At 39.9% G+C, this 26,098-nt stretch overlaps 1 protein-coding gene across 2 annotated transcripts in view; it reads left to right on the top strand.

The window, feature by feature from the left end:
- ZFYVE9 (zinc finger FYVE-type containing 9) overlaps nucleotides 1-26,098 on the top strand; it is a 99,669-nt gene that overhangs the window by 42,319 nt on the left and 31,252 nt on the right. For both annotated transcript variants that reach the window (XM_034779658.1, XM_034779656.1), the window contains exons 3-8: nucleotides 7,632-7,736; nucleotides 8,614-10,736; nucleotides 16,797-16,896; nucleotides 23,479-23,655; nucleotides 24,436-24,605; nucleotides 25,576-25,699. In XM_034779658.1, the coding sequence (XP_034635549.1) occupies nucleotides 7,667-7,736; nucleotides 8,614-10,736; nucleotides 16,797-16,896; nucleotides 23,479-23,655; nucleotides 24,436-24,605; nucleotides 25,576-25,699 (2,764 nt within the window). In that variant the 5' untranslated portion in view covers nucleotides 7,632-7,666. The remainder of the gene's footprint in view (nucleotides 1-7,631; nucleotides 7,737-8,613; nucleotides 10,737-16,796; nucleotides 16,897-23,478; nucleotides 23,656-24,435; nucleotides 24,606-25,575; nucleotides 25,700-26,098) is intronic.

The raw sequence follows: 26,098 nt of genomic DNA, 5'->3' as shown, positions 1-26,098 counted from the left end.
CACATTGGGCTACCCACATTTGCCATCCTTGCCTGTCCACTGCCCTTCTCTCCAAATCTTCCCATTTCATGTGGAGGTGCTTGATGTTATTCAGAACTGTTCGTTTCCATGTTATTTGCGGTCTTCCTCTCTTTCTTCTTGCATTTTCTGGCTTCCATTCAAGGGTGGTATTTGGTAAGCATTCTCCACACATGTCCCAGCCACTGATGTCTTCTTTTGTAGATTATTTGTGAGAGGGTGCCTTTATTCATCTTCCTATCTCTATATGTTATTCCCAATATTCTTCTCAGACATTTTGTGATGAAATGCATCCAGCTTTTGCGTATCTTTCTTGGTAAGTTGCCATGTCTCACTGCTATATGTTGTGATGGTGATAACAGTTGCTTTGTACATGTTCAGTTTTGTCTTGAAGGAGATGTTTTTGAGTTGCCAGATGTTTTTGAATCTTCGAAATGCAGCATTTGCCTTCCTAAGTCGTTGTCATGTTTCCTCAGAACTAGATATGTAAAATTGTCCACCATCTCCAGTTTGTCTTCAGTTTTGATTTCTGTCCCTATAGTCCCCATTAACATGACTTTACATTTCTTTGCATTGTATCTCAAACCTGTCTTCTCCATTACTACTTCTACTTGGCTTGTGCATTTTTGTAGTCCATTGGCATCTTCATTGATAAGAGCAATGTCGTCAGCAAAGTCTAGATCAAATAGCCTTGAATTGTTCCATTTTAGGCCATATGTATCACTGTCGCATTGTTTTAGACCCTAGTCGATGACTAGCATAAACAAAAAAGGAGACAGGACATATCCCTGCCTTATACCTGTCTTGATGCTGAATGGCTTACTCAATCCATTTTCCAATTTAATGCAGCGTTTTGAGTTGGTGTAGAATGCCTTTATAATGTTAATTAATTTTGTTGGAATTCCAGATTGTTCCACAATTTTCCACATTGTTTCCCTGTTTACACTATTGAATGCCTTTTGAAAGTCCACAAAATTGATGGCAAGACTGCCTTGGAATTCAATTTTGCTCTCAATAATCTGTCTCAGAGTGCAGTAAGGTGAAGTTATTAATCATCTTAATCAGGTTATACCAACTCTTTCAAATATCAGAATGACCTCTAAGGAAGAAAAGAAAACAAGGTAAACAAAGATATTTAGGGGAAAATGTTATACTGCAATAAATTTTAAAAAAGTACAGTGACTTAGTCACATAACTCACTTTGATTTTAATGGAAACATGTAGCTGAACATATGGCAGTTGGCCAACTGGCCTGATCCACTTTGTTTAATACGAGCTTGAATACTGTTATTTACTAAAGGAAACAATAAGGTGCTATCTACCAACATAAGAACCCATCGTTCCAGTCCTCATTTGCATAAACACTGATTACTCATGTAAGTAGTCCCATTGGGTTCAGTGGGATTGCTTACATGACTAAGGATTTGCAGGATTGAGCAGTCTTTTTTTGGAACAAAGAGGTTAAAAATGTTGTTGGGGGTCTTCTCCTCCTCAGACCTGTTTCAGCCTGAGTTTTCTAAAGAGAGTTAGTTGTGTGTGCACTTCCCTGTCTTTCTCCTCAAATCCTATAAATATTCATAAAGGTATGGGTCTTTATTGCCATGAGGCACTACATGGAAATCATATGATCAGCAGTCCAGAACTGCTCTACAGTTATGAATGGTCTTCTTAAATGTTATATTATCCTTTAAAATAAGGGATGAGGGGGAAAAAACAACTCCACACAAATTTTGACGCTGGTACTCGTTCCCATGAATTGGGTGTGAGGCAGCCAGCAAGCAACAAAGGTGTATGTTTCTGTTCATTTATGAAGTGTGTTTAGTTTAAGGGTAACGATTTTTTTTATTAAACTACAATTCTAAACCACAGAGACCATAGCTGCCAGATCATTGTAGCATACTATATTAGACCCTTGTGTGTTTTCACTTCCAGTCCTTAATCCCCGGCCATGCAGGAGAGAAATATTCAATTCTAGGCAGGCTCTGATACTTTGGGAGCTTTGGACAGGGCATTGGGGAAAGAGAAGCACGGGTATCCATTGTTTATATAAGCACTAAGCCGCCTCCTCTGTTAAGAAAAGGGCATTAAGGGCACGAGCTGTGGTTTTGACTTTTTTTCTTGAAGGGAGATGGAAAGAAAAGGGTCATTTGTTTTATAAATAATAATTGCTGGTTTTATACTTCAGCATTTCCAGCAGACCTTTTCTGGTAAATATCAGCTAGGGATAGGCATCAGTGAGCTTATTTAAAGCGACTGCGTCAGTTTAACTAACTGTTGAAAACAATCACATTTTTTAATAATGCCTTGGATTTTTAAGTGAAATAATTACAATGTTTCAATGTGCTTGTCTCTTCTGATGCTCTTTGTTTACTTTGTATATTTCAGCATGGACAATGAAAATCAATGAAGTCAGGTTCATTTTTGTATAGTTAATTTCAGTGGCTGGTTCTTAGTGCTTCAAGTCATTTTGGGCTTCAAACTTCTCAGTAGATTGTGTATTTGTTTACAAACAACTCTCTGCATTTGGATTTATGGAGGGGAAATGTGGAAACATTTTTATTTGTCTTAGGATGGACCAAATTTAAATGATCAGTTTCCCATTAAAAATATTAAAATATACAGATTTTTTTCCCATAAAGTTTATAAAGTAATTATTTTAAAACATTAACTGTACTGTGTTGTGCAAGGCTTTCAGGGTAGTGGCTATAAAGTGTTAGGAGTAGTCATTTTGTGGGCTTGATTTATTATTGATGTATAGACAGTTCCATGCATTTACTGAAGACGTAAAATTTTGTATTGGATATTGTTTTCTAACATTTGTAAAGCACCTGCTATTTGAGAGAGACTAAAATCAATAAAAATAGTGCCATTTAAAGTGAATTGCTTTCTCTAGTTGTGTGTGACCTTGTTCTTCAGCTTGTTCTTCGCTGTCACTTCAGCCAATATAAATCACGTGATGGGCAAAACTCAGGCATGATTAGGGAGGGAAAAATAATCTAATTTAAATCTTAATTATACCAATGCAGATATATTTGTGTGCATATTAAACTCCTGTTTTCAGGAATCTTAAAATGATCCCCAAAAATGTACTCTGTGCTGAAAAATGACCTGAATGAGTGATCAGATTTGATTTTTTTTCTTAAGCCAGAAACATTTTTCTGCATATGGTGTTAATTACAGAAACCTAAAGAGATGTTTCACTCTTTAAAAATGTTTTCAAAGCCATGTAATCAGTGTAGTGTATCTCTTCCGTCTTCCTCCTTCCGCCTCAAAAACCAGTAGGTCAATGATTGTTGGAATCTCTATTTACATGAATCAGTGCTTGCCGTCCAATTCACTTGAGTGGTCCTTACAAAAAAGTTTATATATTTATGCTAGAGAATTCCTTTAAGGATGCCCTTTTTATGTTTTAAGAAGCAGGAAAGTAATTTGAATGGAGTGGTTTCAAACAGCATCATGGTTCACATTGTTACTGAGCACAGGAATCCTGTCTGATGCCTTTCAAACTGCTCAATCCTACAAATGCCTGCTAGTACTTTTGGTCAGAATCTAATTGATCTCAGTAGGACTTTGCCGAAGAAGTTACTATTCTCAGGTGTGTAACTGTTTGCCAGATTGGGCCCCTGCCAAAATTCTAAATTAAATACAAACAGTGTAGATGTGAAATGTACCGTATAATACTTTGAATAAAATAACAACCTTGATGTAGTTGAGTTAATTTTGGTTGAGCATCTTTTAGAAGGCTTTGTGGAAGAAGCCTATTTTTAAGGAGGAATATTTATTAAGATGATGGTGTTTTGGTGCACAAGGTAAAGGTAGGTGTTTCGAGAGTTTGGTGGGATCCTCTGAGTGAAGGCATCAAAATGAAAGGGAGGAAAAGATGCAAGAGAACCACTAAAGTTTTGCAGGCTGTTTTGTTTCTAAAGTGCACTAATTTAGTGTTTGTGTATTTAGGGAAGAAACAGCTAATTTAAAAAATGCAAATGCTGTATTCTGCAATCATTTATTTGAATGAAAAATGTTATGAAGGATTTTGAGTGCATGGACTTAGGTGTGCCTGGCAGCCTAATAATCTGCTGATTTGCAGTAAGTGTCCGTAGGGACTCATGAATACAAGCTGTCCTAGTCTGCTATGTAAACCTGGCATTTTAGAAAATCTCTAAATCTGTACAAAAGACTTTAGCTGTTCGGAGAAAGCCAATATGGTATCAAATGAAAAATGCTGAACTTTTCTCAAACTCTTGAAAGCAAAGCTTCACTTAATGTTGCTATTGTGTAAATCACTCAGCTTGTTGCCTGTATGCCTGGGTATTGTAAATGATATGATTAGTCATCTAGCTGTATGCCTTGCAACAGTGGATGAGCTTACAGCCATACACAGTATAATACACATGGGCAGATTTGGGAGGGCTAAGGCCCAGGGTCTAGCCTTATCTTTGAATTTCCTTTCAGGACCGCTTAACATTTTGATGTAGTAGTTTTGCATGAATTGAGATTTTGCTGAATTTTTATTTAATTTTTTTAGATGCAAGTAGTATAGTCTCCACATTTCACGATATCATAATCTGGAGGGGACTGTTCTCTGGATTCTGCCTCTGTTTTAAGTAGTTTTCTCATTGAGAAACTAAGGAGAAAAAACATAATTAGTGTTAATGCCTGACCCGTAATAGTTTATTTTGCTGCTACATAAGTGGCCGTCTAACCCACGTTAATTATGGCTTGCAAATATTTAGGTTTTTGCTGGGCACAGTTGGCATGGGGGGAAGAAGGAGCAGATGTGTCTCCCTGACTCTGGGGTTGGTTCTGTGCTGGCCCTGAAATACTTTAGGCTGTCTAAAGTACACTGCTGACTATAGCCCCCAAAGGAACCATCTGCCAGAAGAAAATATTTGGAATGCAGTAGCATCCTGTCTGTATTCCGTCCCATCCCAGTTAACTGCCTTGTTGGGAGATGGTGTAGCTACATTCACTCTACACCATTTGGGGACTTCCCCATGCCAGGTGAGATCAGGCTGCTCTTTAGACCCTTGGGATTCCATCAGTGAATCTGGTCCCTGTTTTTTAACATGAGCTTGTGATGGGGCCTAATACAATTCATAACTTCAAAACTATTGAACTGGTTTTCTTTAAAATGGATTTGTGTTGTAGATGTCACTGAGACTTAAAAACAAGACATTTCCATTGTATTATATATTGATAAATAATTTGTAATCAGTTGTCAGGGTATAAACACAAGGAGGCAAAGTTAAGGTTGAGCTTAAAAACATTTAAATCTGCATAGCCTCACATTTGAATGCTTGATTTCTCACCCTTAATTTTGCATTATTGCTGGTTGACCTGCTAATGTGTTTAAACACAACTGTCTTTGTTCAAACTAAAGGAAAAATTGTGTTTAACGCTGTGGTAGTTAAAACGTGTTAGTCAATATATTTTCTAACGTGCATTTTCCTGGTGTAAACAAGGTAGGGTGCATGGTTAAGAAGAAGTGTAACTTCAGATTGCAACCCTGCTGTAATTAGTTTCCTGATTCAGTTGTATTTGTAGCATGGACAACAGACCCTAAACCTTGCAGCTGGCTGTTTTTCATGAAGCCAGAATCTACCTCTCAGGCGCTATGTGTATGTCTATACTGCAATTTGATACTTCCGACTGACTCATGCCAGCTGACTTGGGATCGTGGGGCTCAGGCTGAGGGGCTGTTTAACTGTGATGGACACATTTGAACTTGGACTGTATAGACATACCCTGACTGTTTTTCCCCTCGTCACACAGTGTTGAAAACAAGTCCTGAGGAGAATAAGACCTTTTCTCTCCCTTTTGTTTCAGATGATTTCCAAGGAATAGGTCAAATCAAAGGCCCCATATACAGTAGGCATGCTATGACATGCACTCTGTAACAGAGAAAATGTCTGTGCTGGGAATTTAAATGTTTTCAGAACTAGATCAGTGCATCTCAGTGCTGGCAACCATTGTTAGCAAAAAGATCATATTCCTTGTGCTGCTAGAGCTAAAGTGTCACTTGGCTGGTTATGTTAAGTTGAAGAAATATCCTTAATGACTCAGTTTATCTATCCTTCCCATGTTGTTTTCCTCTCCACCCTGAGACGATCTTTTAATGGGGGTGTTTACCTTAACTTATGTTGTTAGTAATCACTAGAATTTACTCAACAATTGTGTCAGAGCATTTCACATTTATTCATACACTACCTCTCGGAGGAAGGGGGCTAAGGAATTAAGTATTATCTGTATTTTATGTATAGGGAAACAGAGGCATGGACATATTAAATTACTTGTCCAAAGCCATATAGCTAGTCCAGTGGCAGAATGACACTAAAATCCTGAACTTCAGACTATCAGTTGAGCGTCTCGTTCATTAGATGGTGTTGCTTTTCCATGGCCTGTGTGTTGAATGTGGGAGTTCTCACATCTACAGCAGACATGGTGGTAATGCAAGTATTACAGAAATCCCGTCAAACTCATGCTTACCGTTGAAAGCAAGTCTCACCTTTCTGAGGGTCTTCTGGGATAGCCACATAGACGAGGCAATATGGGGAAGCTTGTACTGCCACCACCTCTGATATCTGAAACTTGTACCAGGTTAAATGTTTAGCTTACCAGGTTTGACTGATCCATTTAAATGGTGGGGTAGATAGCAGTGTTAACTTATTCCTTGAAATTGAAATATTAAGAAGGTCCTTGAAACACCTAGTTGTGCTATCAGTAATGAGCCATGTTGGCAAAAGCGTATGATTATAGTGTGATTTTTGATTTACTGTTAATGTGCTGAAAAATATCTCCCTCATCAGTTGAGATGGAAATGCTGTCAATAAATAAGAGTGGAAGATTTCGCCTCTTGATTATCACTGTATTGTGGTGGGAAAAATCTGGGTGGTTTGGAACATGGAAAAAAAGGGCACTTCCTTCTTGCCACCCCTACAGAAAAATATCTCTCTTCCATTTAGATTTCATGAAACATTTTATTTCTGTATCTCTGAAAGACAGTCTTGCATATAATGCCTTGTAAGTGGTGTGGTATGGAATGAAGTGTACTATGAAATGACTTACACTTGCAGACTCAAATGGCTTCGTATACTTTCCATTCATCTGATTAGAATAGTTTCACCTGCTCTGACAGCCAGCATATGAAAATGAAATGTCCTCTCCCAAATGTTAACAACATTGTAGCTTCAGCCACCTGGCCTACATCAACAAATTCTACATGTAAATTTGCTCTGTCAGTATGCTGGTTTTTAGTGTCTTACATTTCACATGCTCTTAGGTAGTTAATTATTTAAAAAAAAATCTGGACTTGTCTTAAAATTTAAAGCATATATGTTCTGACATTATTTGTAAACTTTGAAGGTTGCCAAGTTTTAAAAAAATCAAAATTTATCTTGATGGGGAAGCAGCTAATTAGGATTAGGTTAATTCAAGTGCAGAAATAATTTTGATCATCAGAAAAAGCCCTCAATTTGTGTGTGCAATACGTTAAATTTACCTACATTTTGAATATATTTGAGGGAATTTTCTCCTGGTAAATAAATGGAGTGGATAATGGAATATTGCTAACTGAATCTTGAATACCTGTTGCTAATCTGGTCTCTGTTTGACAGGTTCAGACAAGGAACTGGATGGTATTTTCTGACAAATGGAGAACTATTTCCAAGCAGAGGCATATAACCTCGATAAGGTTTTAGATGAATTTGAACAAAATGAAGGTGAGTGACTTTGTAAAAAGGTTGTAGATGCATGTGCTTGACATTACACAGAGAAAACCATAGGTGGGGCAGGGTAGTGTAACATCCTTTTAATTTTCATGAATTGCAAACTGATCTCATTACTTGCAAAAGCCACTTGTGAATTTTACATGGTTTTCCTTAGCCGAGGACAGCATCTCATAATCATTTTCTATTTACCTGTATTATCAGTGGTGAGGTGGCTTATATTTAACTGTTGATGTAGAAAATTTTTAAAGGGATATTGTTAGAATTGTAGCTTGTGTAAAGTATAGGGTTTTACAAAACCTAATAGGAATAGAAATATTGAAGTAACTTGTTTTTAACAATTCTATGAAAACAGTTATTTAAACATTCTTCTTCAATATTGGGAGAACTAAGCACCCTGACAAAAATGCCACTGCACATAAATCCTAGAGTGAAGACGATCATATTCTAAGTATAAAATCTCTGTGTGCTCTAATTTCCTCCCTCCTACTGTGGAGGTAACCGAGGATTTTTTGTGTTGTGTCCCCTCCCCCTTTCTACTTATTGTATTAATCAATCAATTTAGAATTGCCTGTTCAGAATAGAACTGGACAACTGACTGGTCGCAGAGCCCTAAAGATGTTATTTTCCAGAAACTCTGTGCAATTATATCATTAGATGTTGATCTTGGATACTTAAGTATTAGTAAGTGGTCTTTTGCTATTGTGTCCATATTCAGACATGTATGCATTTCTGGTTTAGGAGTACTTTTGCTATATAAAAGGATTATAGGAACCATGGATGGTTAACTATCCTATAAAGTAGAGCTGGGGGAGTTGTGTCACCGTGATGGATTATAATATAGTCATTATTTAAACTATTAATTTTTCAGATGATGCTGTTTCACCTACATTATTGGGTGCAAAGTGGAATCAGGTTCTAGATCCCCCTTCTCATCGGCTGTCATGTAATCCAGCTCTGTCCAGCGTGCATGAAGCTTCAATTCCTAATGAGTGTCAACAGAGATTAAAGTCTTTCTCCCTGACCCATTCAACCACCACTCCAACAGGAGGAGAGGGGGATCATTGTGCTAATGGAATGGATCTTAGTATAAATCCAGAGACCCCAACTGTGTGGATTGATGATCAGGCAAAAGCAGATGATCATTTAATGAAGAGAAATAGTAATCAGGATGATCAGTGTAATGCTGTGGAAACAGGAGAAAGGAAATGTGGAAATCCAGCCTGCTTGCCAGAAGAGAAGAATGTTCTAGTAGTGGCAGTCATGCATAACTGCGACAGAAGGACTCTACAAAGTGGCAATTTGCTGGATTGTAAAAATTACAGCACTCAGTCCTTAATGGACACTATTAGCTTTACACTGGATAATGAAAGCCGACAGAATGATCAGTTTGGTGTTACTGTAAATGGATCCACTGAAAAAGATACAGATACAGAAAAGCAAGGAGTACAGTTAGATCGGCTGTATGCTGAGGTTTCAGAGTATGCTGAGGCTGACTCTGTTAGCCATTTGATTAATACTTCATCTGATAGTCTGTCCAATGCATGCCTCCCCCATCGATTAAAGGATGATTTTAATACTAATAGAGACTCTCTGTTCTCAGAGTCTACAATTGCAGGGATTAATGCAGTGACCTTATTGCAGAGACCAGCTGATGGTACTGTTAAAACACAAGAGAGTTGTGCATCAGTTGAGGATTTTATTAGCAGAGCAATTACTCAAAGAAAAGATCTGGAAGCTAAAAATTCTTCTCGTAGTTCAAGTAATGGAAGCTTCATGATAGAGGAAACTGTAGAAGAACAAACATCTCAACTGTATCAGTCTGGGCTACCTGTGCTCTCTCAAACTTGTCAGCCTAATATGTCTGAAAGTGGCAATTACAGTGAACGCTTTGAAGAACGTATTACTTCTGAGGATGTTAGTGGTGTGGAAAGTGAAGTCAGTGAATGTGACAAAATTCTCAGCACAACTGAATCGCTCAGTGGGGCAGAGTGTTTCCCTGAATCTCAGGAGATGACTAATTGGGAATTGACTAAACTGAATAATAAGCAAACTCATGGCGAGAATGAAAGACTTTTGCAGATGAAAGAGCCTGAGGCGGCTTGTAGTGATAGTGGGAAAGATGGAGATGGGATGGTGGAAGCAGGCATGGACATAAAGGGGATTTATATAGATGAGCTCGAAGGGTCCAGTCTCTCTGATGTTATGGGTACATCAGCAGCAAGCTCTCTGTCTAATGGTTGTGATTCCTATGGAATGCAGAACCCAATTGTTGCTCATATTCCAAAGACTTTACCCTCCAAGGAAGACTCAGTGACAGAGGAAAAGGAGATAGAGGAGAGCAAGTCAGAATGTTACACTAATGTTTATGAACAAAGAGGAAATGAGGCTGCTGATGGGAGTGGTCTCATTTTAAACAGCACTGGTGACCAAATGAAGAAAAATTATGTACATAATCTCTGCAGTCAGGTACCATCTCTGCACGGGCAAACATTACCAAAAACAGTAACTAACCTGCAACCTATCAGTGTTCCATTTGGTGGTGCAAGACCCAAACAACCTACAAATCTTAAATTGCAAATTCCAAAGCCATTATCGGATCATTTACAAAACGACCTTGTTCCCCCAAACTGTGGAGGTAATACTAAAAATAAAAATGATGTCTTTGGTAAAGCAAAAATAGGGGAAACCTTGGCAGCAGATATGTTTCCTGATGAGAAATCGTTAAATGCCTCCATTGCTGATACCACTGGGGAACATTTAGAAGAGTATGAGTCTGGGGTCTCTAGTAGTCCGTGCCTTGCAGTAGCCCCAGATAGTCCAGATAATGATCTCAGAGCTGGTCAGTTTGGAGCTCCCACCAGAAAGCCATTTACTACTTTAGGTGAGGTGGCTCCAGTTTGGGTTCCAGATTCTCAAGCACCAAACTGCATGAAATGTGAGGCCAGATTTACATTCACCAAAAGGAGGCATCATTGCAGAGCATGTGGGAAGGTAAGTTCATATTCAGTGACAAAGCCTTGTGTTCCCTTATTTGTAATCACTCTCTCTCTCGCGCACTCTCATTTTCTCTCTCTTTCGCGCGCACACACACACACACACACACACACACACACAATATATATATTTATATCTATATAGCTATAAATATCTATATCTATATATATATCTATCAGCTAACCACACAAGCCGCTGGCTACCATTGCCTCTGACATCTGTCTAAAGCACAGTAGCATAGTCCATTTGATTTAGTTAGTTTCTTTTTAAAAAGTCCCTAGTCTCTCACCTATTCTTCATTGTTCACATTACTTTAATAGAGAATAACTATTGGTTATTCATGATGATAAGAACGATTATCCTTTAAAAGCAGTTTGTTAGTTGATTGTAGCCATTAACAGATATTGAATTCATGTAGGACTGCTATAAAATAACTAAGTGCAGGAAACTAATTTTCAAAAATCACTGCATCAATAATTTCCATTAACAACACTGAAACCTGTTGATGGGGATGGGAAGTGAGCTATTGAACTGCCAGTTTTTTTGCTGGTTAACATAGCTGACTATCTTCAGTCTTTTATGTCCCCTTTACTCGCTTTGTACATGCTACCTCCAGTATTTACCAGAATATATCCTTGCTTTTGAAAAAGTGTATTGACTATAATAAGATTCTCCCAAATTTGATGGATAGGTGCGTGTTGATATGGTTATTAAGAGGAATTGTGTGGGAAGGTCAATTAAATGTAATTTTTAAATGTATTTTTATTGTATGAGGAATGTTTCTTTGAATATTATAACTAAGTTTATTTCTTAGTAAGAACTCATCTTTAGCTATACACCATATAAATTAGATAGGGCTGCATTAGTTTAAATGCAAATTGGCATTTTTGTGATAAAACCGTTCATAAAATATTTGTAAATATTTTGTTGAAGTATAAGTAAATGGCACACACCACTGCAAACAGAAAATCTAAAACTAATTGATCAGTGTGACGGGTTCCCCCTGGAGTGGCACCTGGAACTGGGGTACCACTGAGCCTGTTGACCCACCAGCCTAGGCTCCCTCTCACACTGTACTGCTGTGACAAGCTACAAAGTCCTCCAGACTGCACTTTCACCAGCATACATACAGGTATGGACACACCTGGCTGTAGTTACAAGCAGGCTCTCTGACCAGCCCCTGCATGGGAAAGCTACTCCCAGCTCTTCAGGCATGTACCCTCTCTGGAGTATAAACCCAAAATAATACCACCTTGCGCTGCACAGGGAACTGTGCAGCGTAAGCTCATAAAATTCGCCCCCTCCCTCAATGTGGAGAGGAATATGCAACAGCCTTTTGCCCCTGAGTTATGATTTCCACACACTGGTTTAGATAAAGCAAAACCAAGTTTATTAACTACAAAAGATAGATTTTAAGTGATAGCAAACAGATCAAAACAGATTACCTAGCAAATAAACAACAACCGCAAACTAAGTTTAATATACTAATTAGATTGGATATGAATAGCAGATTCTCACCCTAAGATGATACAAGCAGGCTACAGATTGTTAAGGGGAAAGCTGCACTTGCTATACAGCTTGGAATCCCCATTCACAGGCTAAAAATCCCTTTAGCCTGGGTCCAGCACTTCCCCCAGTTCAGTCTTTGTTCCTCAGGCTTTTCCAGGGTTTTCTTATGTGGGGAGTGAAGAACACCCGATGATGTCACTCCATGCCTTATATAGCTTTTGCATATGGTGGGAACCCTTTGTTTCAAAGCTGGGTTCCCCGACTGGTCTGTGGAAAAAACGCTGCCATTCCAAGATGGAGTCTAGAGACATGTTGTCACATCACGTCTTTGTAGTGTCATAGCAGCCATTACTTGGAGGCTGTCTGTAGTGTTCTCAGGAAGGCTCCCCAGGTGGGAGATAAGCTTCTCCTAAGGCCTGTTGTTTTTTTACTAATGGCTCATTGACCTTAATAGGCCTTTCCCCACCCAGCTATCTAGACTGAAAGCATCTTGTCCAGTGGGCGTTACCCAGATGTAACTACATTTGAAATACAGAAACATAGTTAATATTCATAATTTCAGATACAAAAATGAAACATGCATACAAATAGGATAATCCTATTCAGCAAATCATAACATTTTCTTTGACATCTCACATGACATATCTTGCATAAAATGCATCATAACTATTTCATAATCATATCATACTATCTGAAGAATATGGGGTGCAGTGTCTCAATCAGATTATTCAAAATTAATTTTAAAAACACTAGGCTGGCAAACATTCATGAATTACTTTAAAAATAAGATGAAAATGGAACATTCGTGCATTTTTAAAATAAACATATTAAGGTAAATTTGGTTCATTTAGGGTCCAGTCCAAAGCCCTGTGAAGTCAAATGACTTCTCTGGGCTTTGGATCAGATCTTTAGCTGCCAGAATAGCGCAGGGAAGCAGAATGACATGAACAGACGACCTAAAAGAATCAAATTCAGCAAACAGAGATTCATATCGGTCTGCTCCAGGAAGGAGACTTGCAGAAAACATTAAGTGTCTCATATAGCTGCCTAGGTATGACATTTGTCTTTCTTAACAACTAAAATACATAACACTGAATCTGTTCTCCTGGCAATTGTTCAATTAAGTGAAAGGACTGTTAATCAAATTACCAGTTACGTGGGTTCACATTCATATTTTTGCATTTGTTCCATGTTCTCTTTATGTTGAGACTTGACGAAAAATTCTTCTCATGATAGTCCCATGACTGGTAAGCACTCTTTTGGAATAAACACATACTCTTACTAATACAAATAATATTGAAATCCACCAATACTAAATTATGCAATAAATAATGAAAAATAAGTAATACAGTCACTATCTACTTGTACCATATAGTTTAAATCCCTAAATGTAGTGCATCTTTCAATTACTGATGTATTTAAATGCCCAATCCTACTCCTACCAAAATCAATGAGAATTTTTAATCCACGTCAGTGGAAACAGGATAAGGCCTCTCACTGGTATTTGATTTTAGCTGTCACTTATTTAAAGGGTCACTGTCAAGTAGCTAGGCCATACTTTAGTTTTTTGTGAGTTTACCAAATGACTACAAGCTTTGGGGGGCGGAGGGGGGTGTTTTAAAGAAAACCAGCTCTTTGGTTTGAACTGAATCATTCTCCTTGAAATCCAAGTTTTAGAAGCGGTATTGATGCCCTTTGGCCCCTCCTGTTCTCTGCCTGTGGCACACAGTCATTTAGTCTTCTGAAGGCTGTAATATTTTGGTCTAATTCTGGTAGTTGGGTTTGGTGTGTGGTGGCTGTGTAGTATTTAGTGGCTTGTGATGTACAGGAGGCCAGAACAGATGATCTGGTGGTCCCTTCTAGCCTTAAACTCTGAGACTAGTTTATTGTTGCTGAATGAGAAACAAAAAATGAAAATGACTGAAGGGTAAACAGAAATACATAGCTAAATAGACCGCATAAGGGGCAAAAAAATGTAGATTTTTAAAATGTTCAGTGTTAATAATCGAAGAGATTCTGAATCTGAATTGTAACACAACAGTTTCCCTTAAAACTAATAATTATGGCCAAAAAGTCCTAAGAATAAAAACTGCAATTAAAAATAGTTGGATGGCACCTGGAGAAAGCGTTGCTGTTTTAATTTGTGTAGTAATTAACAAAATCAATGTGAGCCACTGAACATCAGGGAGATGGCCGAAATTAAATATGCATGTTTACCAAACTTTGTTTTAAACTTAAGAACTTGAAAAGTGATGATATATTTTAGGGGAAACTATTCATTTTAATTGTTTATATTTTGTATATGTATTTTCCATTGTTATCTGTAGTGGTCACCTGTGATATCCTTGTGTAGAACAAGTGGAATATTTGTATGTGACAATTCTGTTCTGTAAGCCAAACTAGTGATTCTCCTTGCACTAAGTAGTAAAACAAAAACAAACATAAAACCTTGTAACTGCACTGTGTAAGCTTGCTGCATTTAGACAAGCTGCCATTTTCTGCTACGTGAAATACTAATTGCTTGACAGTTGCTTTCAAATTAATATATATATATATAATGCCTTTGTGTGTGCTTTCCTGTTTTTCAGCTATATATATATAGCCTTTCCCCATATATATATATTGCTGAAAAACAGGAAAGCACACTTCACTTTCACCTTAAATATTGTTTATATTTGATTATATACAACACCTGCATTCCACCTACTACAAAGTTAAAGATGCCAATGAGAACAGGTGTTAATGTTTTGTCATTCTACTATATATTTCTGTTTAGTATTTAGATCATAGAAATCATTGTGCTTGAAAAGCCTTGTTAAATGCAGACTGTAATCTTCTTCAAAGGGTCCTGAATGAGAAATTAATTAGTTTAGTCCTTTGGTTTGTGGTTGAGGACATTGATTTTTCCATGTTCTGTAATTGTCCTCCTAGTTTAAATCTGAACTGAATTTTCCAGTGGATAGGCTTCCCTGAGAATTGAAATGAAGCACAATATCTCAAAATAAATTACTCAGAAACCAGTGCTGGTAATATTGCTTTAAAAGCTGGTAAAGTATAGCTGACATAATTAGAAAAGGAAATGTTACAATTTACACACCATTAGATGAGATCATCCAGGTGACAAAATTGTTATTCCAGCTCTCATCGTTTGTATGCTAAAATCATTTTCTCAGGCTTGGGCCTCATCTCTACGTTACAAATTACAACATTGTTACAGGACTTATTTACAAAATGGATGCCCCTCGTTACAACATGGCCAACATTTTTAGTGCACACTGAACCAAACTGTGTCATTTTAACTGGGCTAGGAGGTAGACACACTATTATGTTTAACTGTTGGAACAGAGTACTTTGACTCACTAGTAGTATAGACTGGGCTTTGTATGTAGTTTTAAAATGTGCAAGATTTAGAAATGTTGCAGTTGGGATAGGAAAAAAGTATAGGATTACGTGAAGGGCTATGAAGATTAAAAGAAAGATACACTGTTAATTATGCATATAAAAACCAAATAAAATTGAAACTACGTTGGTTTGAAATCTAAAATTCTGACTTGACTTTCAGAGAGAGTTTACAGCATAGTGTCTGATGCGTCTAAATTTCATATGCTTTAAGCTGTTTTTCTGCATGAAACATGCACTCATCAGTGGCTTCATATGCCATCTGAACAAAAGCCCTAGGACACATAGGGGAAAATATTGACTTTTTATTTAAATACATATTGTAAACCTTAAGATAGACTGGCCAGAATCTTGTCTGCACTGGAGAATTTGGACAATACAGGCACCACTGCATTGCCACATAGGTAAAGTACCTCATGTCTCCATACAAATGTTTGTAATGGTGCACAGGCATTGCCATTGTTGTTACAATTGCACTTTCTTGTAGCACGCTGCCTGGGGTCACTGAGCTGTTAGTCCTGGTGCAGGTGGAAAGTACTGGCAATGAAGCTACAGCATTCTAGTTGGTCCTTCCAGCACAAGTCAAGCAGAGTTCCCCTTTAGCAACCAGTGTGGTGTGGGATGAGTCTTGTACATTTGAACTACTGAGAGTTACAACAGTGCAGGTCTCAAGAGTAGAGACAAAATGGCTGTCCTTTCTTCTGAAATGTATCTCACAGATCCCCCCCCACCCCTATCCAGTTTTGGCTTTGATTTAAGTGACCAGAGAAACGGCTTGAGCACTTTCCCAGTGTTGTGTTTTAAACATCATTCATTCCAGAGAGCTGTAAAGGTGGCCACTATGGGATTACATATATGATTTTCCTGGTCCATTAGCCATTATCTCAAACCCGCATTTTTAAATTACTCCTGTGGGGAGTGTGCACACTTGTATTATTGCAGATAGCGCTTACTCCAGTAGGATTAAATGAGACTTGACACGAGGTCATTTGATCTTAATCAATTTCACTGTGACGCTGTTGGAGGATTATCGATAATTTCCTTTCTAATTTTGCACCTTCTAATGTATTCAGTATCTGAATTAATCTATTTAAATTACTCTTATCATGAAACATTGAGTGATTCAATATGTTTTTTCTTTTGCTCCAGGTTTTCTGTGCAGCATGCTGCAGTCTGAAATGCAAGTTGCTGTACATGGACAGGAAAGAAGCCAGAGTGTGTGTAATCTGTCATTCAGTACTAATGAATGGTAAGTAGAAAGATAGGGACTAAATGCAAAGTTTTACTGGCTTTGTGTTGGTCAGTGGCTGCAGTATGCCTAGCCTATTGAAAACACTATATTCTTGCTGGCAAATATTTAAAAATGCAAAGGCTCTAGAGAAGTCAACTTGAAATCCTTGTGAGACTTGGGGACTCTTGTACCACACGTAATTAGTGAAACCTAAAAAGCAGGTAAGGTTGCAGAAAGATTAAGAGTTTATTTCATAAAGCACCCTGCTTGGATTTCAGAAAATTTGTTTTGTATGGAGGAAAGTATGGAAGCTTGCTCTGCTTGTTTTCTTAACAAATGGCTGACCTGTTACCCTCTCATACAGGAGACCAAAGGAAAGAAACCCACATTTGTGTCCCTTTCTAGACTACATACTATAGGGAAATCATGAAAGTAATCTTAGTTCACAAGAGGATGCTACTTCATTTTTTATTAGCTGACCTATTAAATAACATCACTATTGTTAACTACTTCATGTCAGAGAAGGAGGCCTGTTCTAATGGATTGTGTACAGGAAAAACTCCTGAGGTATAGGCACAATTAAATAACTCTTGTGTTCTGATCTGGGTCCAGGCAAATTACGGGCAGAACATGAGCTCTGAGGCAGATGCTGGGACCAAAAGGGCTAATACAATCCTTGGATATATAAACAGGACTATTGAATAGATATGGGGCAGTTTATATTACCTCTGTATGTGACACTGGTGCTACTACAACTGGAATACTGTGTCCAATTCTGGTATCCACAATTCAAGAAGGATGTTGAAACATTGGAGAGGTTTCAAAGAAGAGCCATGAAAACAATTAAAGGATTGGAAAATATTCCTTATAGTGATAGACTCAAGGAACTCAATCAAGTTTATCAAAAAAGAAGGTTAAGGGGTGACTTAAGCACAGTCTAAAGATGTACATAGGAGCACAAATTGGATAATAGGCTCTTCGCTCTAAGAGGCGTAAATGTAACAGGATCCAGAAGTTGAATATAGCAAAATATAGACTAGAAATAAGATTCAGTTTTTCAACAGTGCGGGTGATTAACCAGGGTAAGGTGTTCCAAACGCTTGTGGTGAATTCTTCATCACAACGCATTTTAGAATCAAGATTGGATGTTTTTCTAAAATAAATCCCGTAGTTTAAACAGGAATTAATTTAGGGAAGTATTGTGGCCTGTGTTATGCAGGAAGACAGACAGTGGTCCCTTCTGGCTTTATAATCTGTCAGTCTCTGAAATTACTGAGGCCAGGGTTTTCAGAAGTGTCCACTCATTTTGGGATGTCTTGATTTTTGTGTTCCCCATTGACACTTCACCTAGAGCTTGATTGTTCAGAGGACCTGAATACACCTGGAGGTCCCATTGACTTCAGCTGTTCAAGTGTGGCATTCAAAATTTTTGGGAAGATTCCAGAGCTGTTAAATAGGAATAATTTTTATCTATCTCAGAAGAGCGTTAAAGCTTAATTAATGTTTGTGAAGCAATTTGAAAAAATATTAAGTGCTAAATATCAACATCTTCCACTGGTGGCTATAAGCAGCATGATAAGAAATTGTAGTTTACAGTAACTAGGAATTAAAGGTAGGCACAAATATGACATTGGTTTTTGATGAATTATCAGACACGTAGATGAACACGATATATTGGGGATGAGTCAACGTGGCTTTTATAAAGGGAAATCATGCCTTACAAATGTATTAGAATGCTTTGAGGGGTCAACAATTATGTGGACAAAGGTGATCCAGTTGATATAGTGTACATGGATTTTCAGAAAGCCTTTGACAAGGTGCCACACCAAAAGCTCTTAAGCAAAGTAAGCAGTCCTGGGATAAGAGGGAAGGTTCTCTCGTGGATCAGTAACCGGTTAAAAGACAGGAAACAAAGGTAGGAATAAAGGGTCCGTTTTCACAGTGGAGAGAGGTAAGTAACTGGGTCCCTTAAGGATCTGTACTGGGACCGGTGCTGCTTAACATATTCATAAATGAGCTAGAAAAGGGGGGTAACAGTGAGGCTGCAAAATTGGCAGACAATACAAAATTACTCAGGATAGTTAAATCCAAAGCTGACTGTGAAGAGTTAAAAAGGGATCTTGTAAAACTGTGTAACTGGCAACAAAACAACAGATGAAATTCAGTGTTGATAAGTGCAAAGTAATGCACATTGGAAAACATAATCCCAACTATACATGCAAAATGACGGGTTCTAAATTAGCTGTTACCACTTGTAGCTCCTGCCCCTGCTGTGCTGACAAAGTCACTCGGAGACCCTAGGTTTCAGTAACCACTGGTGCAGTTTATGAGAGGTTGTGCTTCCACCACCTTTTCACCATACACAGCTTGGATTCTAGTGTCTGCACCCAGGAGGGAAGAGCTATCACTCTGCTTCCACTCCCTCGCTCCCTGCCGCTTCCTTCCTCCCAGCCCCCGGCTAATTGGACAGGCAGCTGACTCCCATTCACCATTTAGGTGCAGGTTTTCTCTGGCCAGCTCCAGTTTACTTCCCTTATTAGGAGCTGGTGTGACAGAGGGCTGAGTCAGTAGTTCTTGCCCAGCACCCTGTCACACACGCCCCCCTCTTCTCCAACTGCCAAGTTCACCCAACCAAGTCCTCTTCGTCCCTACTGGGCGGGGCCATATGGGGGAGTCCTCCCTCATCTTTCCAGTGACCTGCTGGGTCTTCCTTGTGGGGTTCAGCCATCCCCCACCCGCAGAAGCCACATTGTGTGGGGGGTGGACGCTCCCATAGCTCTGCCGCCACCCACAGGTCCTCTCACTATTCATACCCCCAGGAGTGTCCCCCTTCCTTTTCTCTCTTTGCCTCTGAGAGGGGCTCGAGGTTGATCCCAGCTTCCCCCTGGACACCCAGGACTTCAGGTTCCCAAAAACCCGTCAAGCGGGGCCTGGGTCTCATCTTTCGGGGGTCCCCTTACAGGGAGTTCTGTTAGGCTCTTCGGCTCCGCTGAGGGCCATGGGGCGGATACCGCCTCTATTCTTTCCTTCTCCCGTCCTTCCTGAGTCAGGCTCTGTTGTCTAGGGTTTTTCTGCTTCAGAGATCTCTTCCCTCTTCCTCAAGGGGTCTCCCACTTTTCCTACCATGGGCCTTCCTCCTCGACCTGCTTTCCCTCTTAGGCAGGGGTCCCAGTTGGTGCCCACCACCATTGGCTATGGCAGGCTCTCTACTACCTGAACCTGTTTCCAGCGGAACCTGTCCTGGACCTCAAGGGGCACCTGGACCATTGGGCACTGCCTCTCATCCCCATGGATGCTCTCCAAATTCACTTCGGCGCCGGGAATCATCCACTGCAGCTTCACCAGCCCCCTGCTTACAAGAGAGCAGGGTGAGGCCGTATCCACCAGACCTCACTGGGGTCTCCTCCCCACCATCATGGGAATGGCGGACAGTTTCCACCCCTTCCCCTATCCTCCAAAGTTGGTCCACCCACAAATCTCTGCAAAGCCACATTCCATGTCCGGGCAGTCCCCCTTTTTATGTCCCGGTCACCTGCACTGCCAGCAGATGAGCAGCCTAGTCCCAGTGGGAGCTCCCTGGTTGTTCTCCCATTTTTAATCTGGACCCTTCCCGGTCGGGGTTTCCCTGGCTTTTCTCCTGGTTTCTTCTTCCTTATATGGGTGTCCTCTTTCCTGGGGAAGTCTGCCTCTGCATACTCTTCCATCAGTTTTACCGCTGCCTCTACCGTACTGGATTGGTGTCATCTCAGCCATACCCTTATGTTCTTGGGGAGGCCATGTAAAAACTGTTCTAGGATGAGCACGCCCATGATCTCCCCCTCTGTCTGGGCGTCAGGTCTCAGCCATCGGGTGGCCCAGTCCATTAACTACTGGGTGAATGCCCGGGGCTGCAAACCCCGTGTCCACCTCGGCGGACAGCCCCACCTGATCTAGGATGGCTGCTCTTACTGCGTCATATCTCCTGGCCTGTTTCTCACTCAGGGCCATATAGGCCACTTGGGCTTCGCTGGCCAGGTAGGGGGCCAGCCGCAAGGCCCAGGTTGTCTTCTCCCATCCTGCCTCACAGGTCACCCAATTAAATCGTTAGGCAGCAGGTTTAAAACCAACATAAGGAAGTACTTCACACGATGCAGTCAACCTGTGGAATTTGGTGCCAGGAGATGTTGTGAAGCCCAAAAGTATAATTGGGTTCAAAAAAGAATTACTGTAGATAATTTCCTGGAGGATAGGTCCAGCAATGGCTTTTAGCCAAGATGGTCAGGGATGCAGCCCCCTGCTTTGGGTGTTCCTAAGCCTCTGACAGTCAGAAGCTGGGACAGGGGATGGATCAGTCGATAATTGCCCTGTTCTGTTCATTCCCTCTGAAGCGTTAGGAACTGGCCACTGTCAAAAGACAGGATACTGGGCTAGGTGGAGCATTGGTCTGACCCAGTAGGGCTGTACTTATGACAAAGGTGCTGAGAAGTGTTACATTTTAGATAGAAATTAATACATTTCAGAATGAACCGAACAAGAACAATGAAGTATGCGTGTGTTTGGCCAGAGACTGCTGGCTCCATTTGGTTATGAGTGGGATTTGTTTTTGTTTTGGAGAAGAGAGGAACCTGAAAATATTTTAGTTGAAACCAAATGTTCTTGTAAAGAGGTATAACAAAATTGATCACATTACAATGATTTCCTTTTAAAAGCTTTTCTGTTCTGTTGCCAGCACTGATACACATTAGTGGTAGACAATAGTGACACCACTGCTTGTTTTATTATAGGGAAAGCATTGCCTGCATACTAGCATGTATCTGCTGCTGGGCCAACTTGTCATCTGTGTTTCTGTCCATCTGCAGTGCTTTGTAATGATGATTTCCTTTTGCTAGTCAGTTGCCTGTCAGTTCATTTGACCAGATCTAATCTTACCTGATCCAATCAGTTTCCGTGCAGTTCCAGATTTTTGTAATTCAGGGCAGTTCCAGACTTTTGTCATTCAGTGCATTTTGGGTTAGTCATTCTTTGCACTTGTATGGACTATACTTTGGATGTAGTTATTTCACTTGGTTGCTGAATTGGATTTTCATTTCACTATTTTTTGTTTAATAGTGCTCATCCATAGACATCCATTAAGTATGTGCTTATTTCCGGTTCCTGATGCCATCTTTGCCTGAGAAGGTGTTTCTAGTTGATAGCTATTTCTGAACTGACACAGCTGTGATGAAGTGAAGGAGAGAAGATTGAAACAAAACTGCTCTAGGTATCCCAAGAAGGCGATCCTGAGGATATCTGTTTCCTTTGTTTTAAGTCTCCCTCCAGACTCTGTATTGACACCGAATTGCTTTTTAAAAATCGTTGAATCTGCCCTTTCTCATCAAATTGAAATGTCCTAAAGGGCTCAAAATCCTTTCACTGGCTTTGCATTGTGTTTATAAGTTGATATAATAAAGAGCTATTTTTCTTTGATGTCCTATTTGCTTTTCTGTGGTTAAAGATGTTCATATATAGCTTAGTTTATCTAGCACCTTTCATCCCAAAGGAGTCTAAAAGCTTCACAAATGTTTTTTTGAATACAGTATGTGATTGGTTTAGGTACCTGTGGCTGCTCTGGAGAGACCTCGGGTACCTTGTATCAGAGGGGTAGCCGTGTTAGTCTGTATCCACAAAAACAATGAGGAGTCCAGCGGCATCTTAAAGATGAACAGACTTATTTGTTACATAATCTGTTCATCTTTAAGGTGCCACCGGATTCCTTGGGTACCTTGATGCATATATGTTATTATTTGAATATATTTATTTGTAACACATTCGTTTATTTGAAGGGGCGGTGTGCTCTGCTGCGCGTGTGAATCGCATGGTTATCTTGCTGCACACCTTTTTATGTGCTTTTGCCTATATAGACAACCAAATAAATAGCTCAGTTGAGATCCAGTTCTGCAGTGTTCTCTGACTAAAAGAGAAGAGCTTGTTCTCTGACTGACATTGTTGACTTAAAAGTGGTGTGTGTTGTATTTAAACTAAAAATCGTGGGTTTTTTGGGTTGAGTTAAAGTTCAGGCCATGTCTTCAAAAGTTCACAGCACACAAACTTCTTCATAGTTTGAAAAATAAGGTGCTAAGGTAGACTGGTTTATTCTGGATATAAAAAAATACAATGTACTGTACTCATTTGCAAAAGTAAATCTGTTGCCCTGGTGTTGTATAATCTAGATTGTAAAGTCTTTGGGGTAAAGAGTGAGACGTTTGCCTGTCTGTAGAACGTCATGTAACCCTCTGGTAATGTATAAATAAAAATTGATTTTTCAGATCCTCTAAGGAGACGACAAAATGATGGATAAGGAACTAAGTGCCACTAACACCAAAATATATAGCTAACAATTTTGGAATTCACTTCCATGTAAGCTGAGGTTCTTATCACAGAACACCAATAGTCTTTCCATGTATTTTGTTCTTTAGCCACAATTTCACTGTGTAAGTCCTCTCTGTTTTTAATCAAAGTAAGGAGAGATTGCCCAGGGTAGGTGGAAAAGCCCAGAGCTATTGGAGTTGTGAATTTACCCATCATCATGGAGTGTTGCGTACTTAGATGTACATTCCATTTCTTGTTTTCTGTTTGCTTTAGCTCAAGCCTGGGAGAACATGATGAGTGCCTCAAGCCAGAGTCCTAACCCTAACAATCCTGCTGAATACTGTTCTACTATCCCTCCCTTGCAGCAAGCTCAGGCTTCAGGAGCCCTGAGCTCTCCACCTCCCACTGTGATGGTACCTGTGGGAGTTTTAAAGCATCCTGGAGCAGAAAGTAAGAAAAAACTTCACTCTTTTTTCTAAACAAGCTTTGATTAAATGTGAATCTCTGGTAACACTCTTTCAAACCTTGCAGCTAAATTAAATTAAATTAAATTAATGGAGATATACCTATCTCCTGGAACTGGAAGGGACCTTGAAAGGTCATCGAGTCCAGCCCCCTGCCTTCACTAGCAGGACCAAGTATTGATTTTCCCCAGATCCTTAAGTGGCTCCCTCAAGGATTGAACTCACAACCCTGGGTTTAGCAGGCCAACGCTCAAACCACTGAGCTATCCCTCCCCCCCAAGGACACTTGTCGTGTGGGTTGGGTCAAAGGGAAAGAGAAATGCAGACAGGAAATGTATGTACAAATGTAATTTCCAAACACATGAAGATGATTGAGCCTAATCATACTGGCTGATATTTCTCTAAAGTACTTAGTGTGTAGGAATTATATCAGAGAGCCCTATATATGCAATAAAGTGTTTTTTCTTGTATTGATTAAGTAGATATCTTATTTTCTTAGTGTAGGGAATCTTGCACAAATACCATATTACCACTTGTTCCTCCCATCTCTATTGTGTATTATAATACTATCAACCCACTGACCCTGGTGCTCTTCTGCCTCCATTTGAATTTGTATTCAATATTTGCCCAATACTGTTAATATGGATTTGTCACATCCCTGCTATCATTGCTACTTTTTACATTAGAAGTAAACCACTTCACTTTTCTTGAGCGAAGCTTCCATTTCATATTGCTGTGAGATTTTGAACTGTATTTTTCTCACTAGTGGCTCAACCCAGAGAACAAAGACGTGTTTGGTTTGCTGATGGGATATTACCTAATGGAGAAGTTGCTGATGCAGCAAAATTGACAGTGGCTGGGACAACTCCTACAGGAACCCTAGCAGTGTCACATGATCCAACCAAGCCTGTGACCAACAGCTCTTTATCAGTAGAGGTGAGGAAACATTGTGCTGTTTATTTTTCAGAACAGCATCGTCACGTTGTCCTGGATGGTACATTCAGTTCTATGGCAATTTAAGTGAGACTGATACGTGCAGTCTGTTGATTTAAGATTCTCTTTTAGTAATATGTATGGCTTATGTCCATGCTGATTTTGAGGTTTGCAGAGAGCTGAAGCTGGCTATATATTTTGGAATGAGCCGTTGAATTGCATATGCCATTATGAAGTAGCATTTTAGAGCTCTAATCCAGTATCAGGCCACTACTGTGCAAGGAGTTTTCCAAGCTTTGGGCATACAGCCTGTCTGTATGGATAAAGGGACGGGCTTAAATTCAGCCGGAGCTGTCCGGAACGGAGCTCTGGTAAATATTTTCAAACTCGTGGGCAGAAGCTTGGTGTAACCGTAGCTGCTTTGTTTCTGTTTTGTTTGTACACGTGTTTATAGAGAGAGGAGGTGCTGGGTCTGTCTTAGTCTGTGTCAATGTCATGTACCCAGGGGCGGCTCAAGGCACCAGCGCACCAAGTGCGTGCCTGGGGCGGCAGGCCACGGCGGGCGGCCTGCCGGTCGCTGTGAGGGCAGCAGTCAGGCTGCCTTCAGCGGCATGCTTGCGGGAGGTCCGCCGGTCTCGCGGCTTCGGCGGCTCTTCGGTGGTGGGCACGCCGAAGGCGCGGGACCGGTGGACCTCCCGCGGGCATGCCGCCGAATCCGTGTTACCAGCGGACCGTCCGCAGGTGCGCCGTCGAAAGCCGCCTGCCTGAAGTGCTTGGGGTGGCAAAATACATAGAGCCGCCCCTGCATGTACCAAGGGTTAACTTGTACCTCTGATAATTCTATAGAGTGGATATATCTCGTTCACCTACATCTAGCAATCTAAGGATGAAGTCTACCCAGCTCTTGCTTTTTATTTTACTTATTTTTTATTTTTTATAAATGCTGTTCTTTCTTATTGTTTCCTTTTTGTAGACTGATAACACTTCTGGATTCTCGGGAAGTATAACTCAGGTTGGCAGTCCAGTTGGCAGTGCGATGAACCTGATCCCTGAAGATGGTCTTCCTCCAATTCTGATCTCCACTGGAGTAAAAGGAGGTGAGAGCAGTAGGGGTAAATGGACAGCTATTTGTGACATTTACTGGTGGCAGCTTAACAATTCAGGCTGCCACATATAGATAGAAAGTTGGATCCTGGATAGAGCCTAAAGATATTAACGATGAATACTAATGTGTAGTTAACTGGCTTGGCACTAGATAGTGCTCACAGGCTTCTGTAGAAAACATCGTTCTGACAATGAAATTACTATTAAAAGTAAAATACAAAGCAAAAAAAAATTGAGCCCAGAAGTATGTGCTAATTTCCTTATTAATCAGACTGTGGGGAACATTCAGCACAGAGATACATTTTAATTAGTCATATAAATATTCATGTTTCCACTCTGTGAAATTTTCTTGGAACTTCTGCTTGGTTGAAGGTATCCCAAAATATATAATT

Source organism: Trachemys scripta, chromosome 8, assembly GCF_013100865.1.
Source record: "Trachemys scripta elegans isolate TJP31775 chromosome 8, CAS_Tse_1.0, whole genome shotgun sequence".
In the NCBI taxonomy this organism is placed as follows: Eukaryota; Metazoa; Chordata; order Testudines; family Emydidae; genus Trachemys; species Trachemys scripta.
Note: the sequence above shows the minus strand (reverse complement) of the source record. Positions and strands in the feature narration are given on the sequence as shown.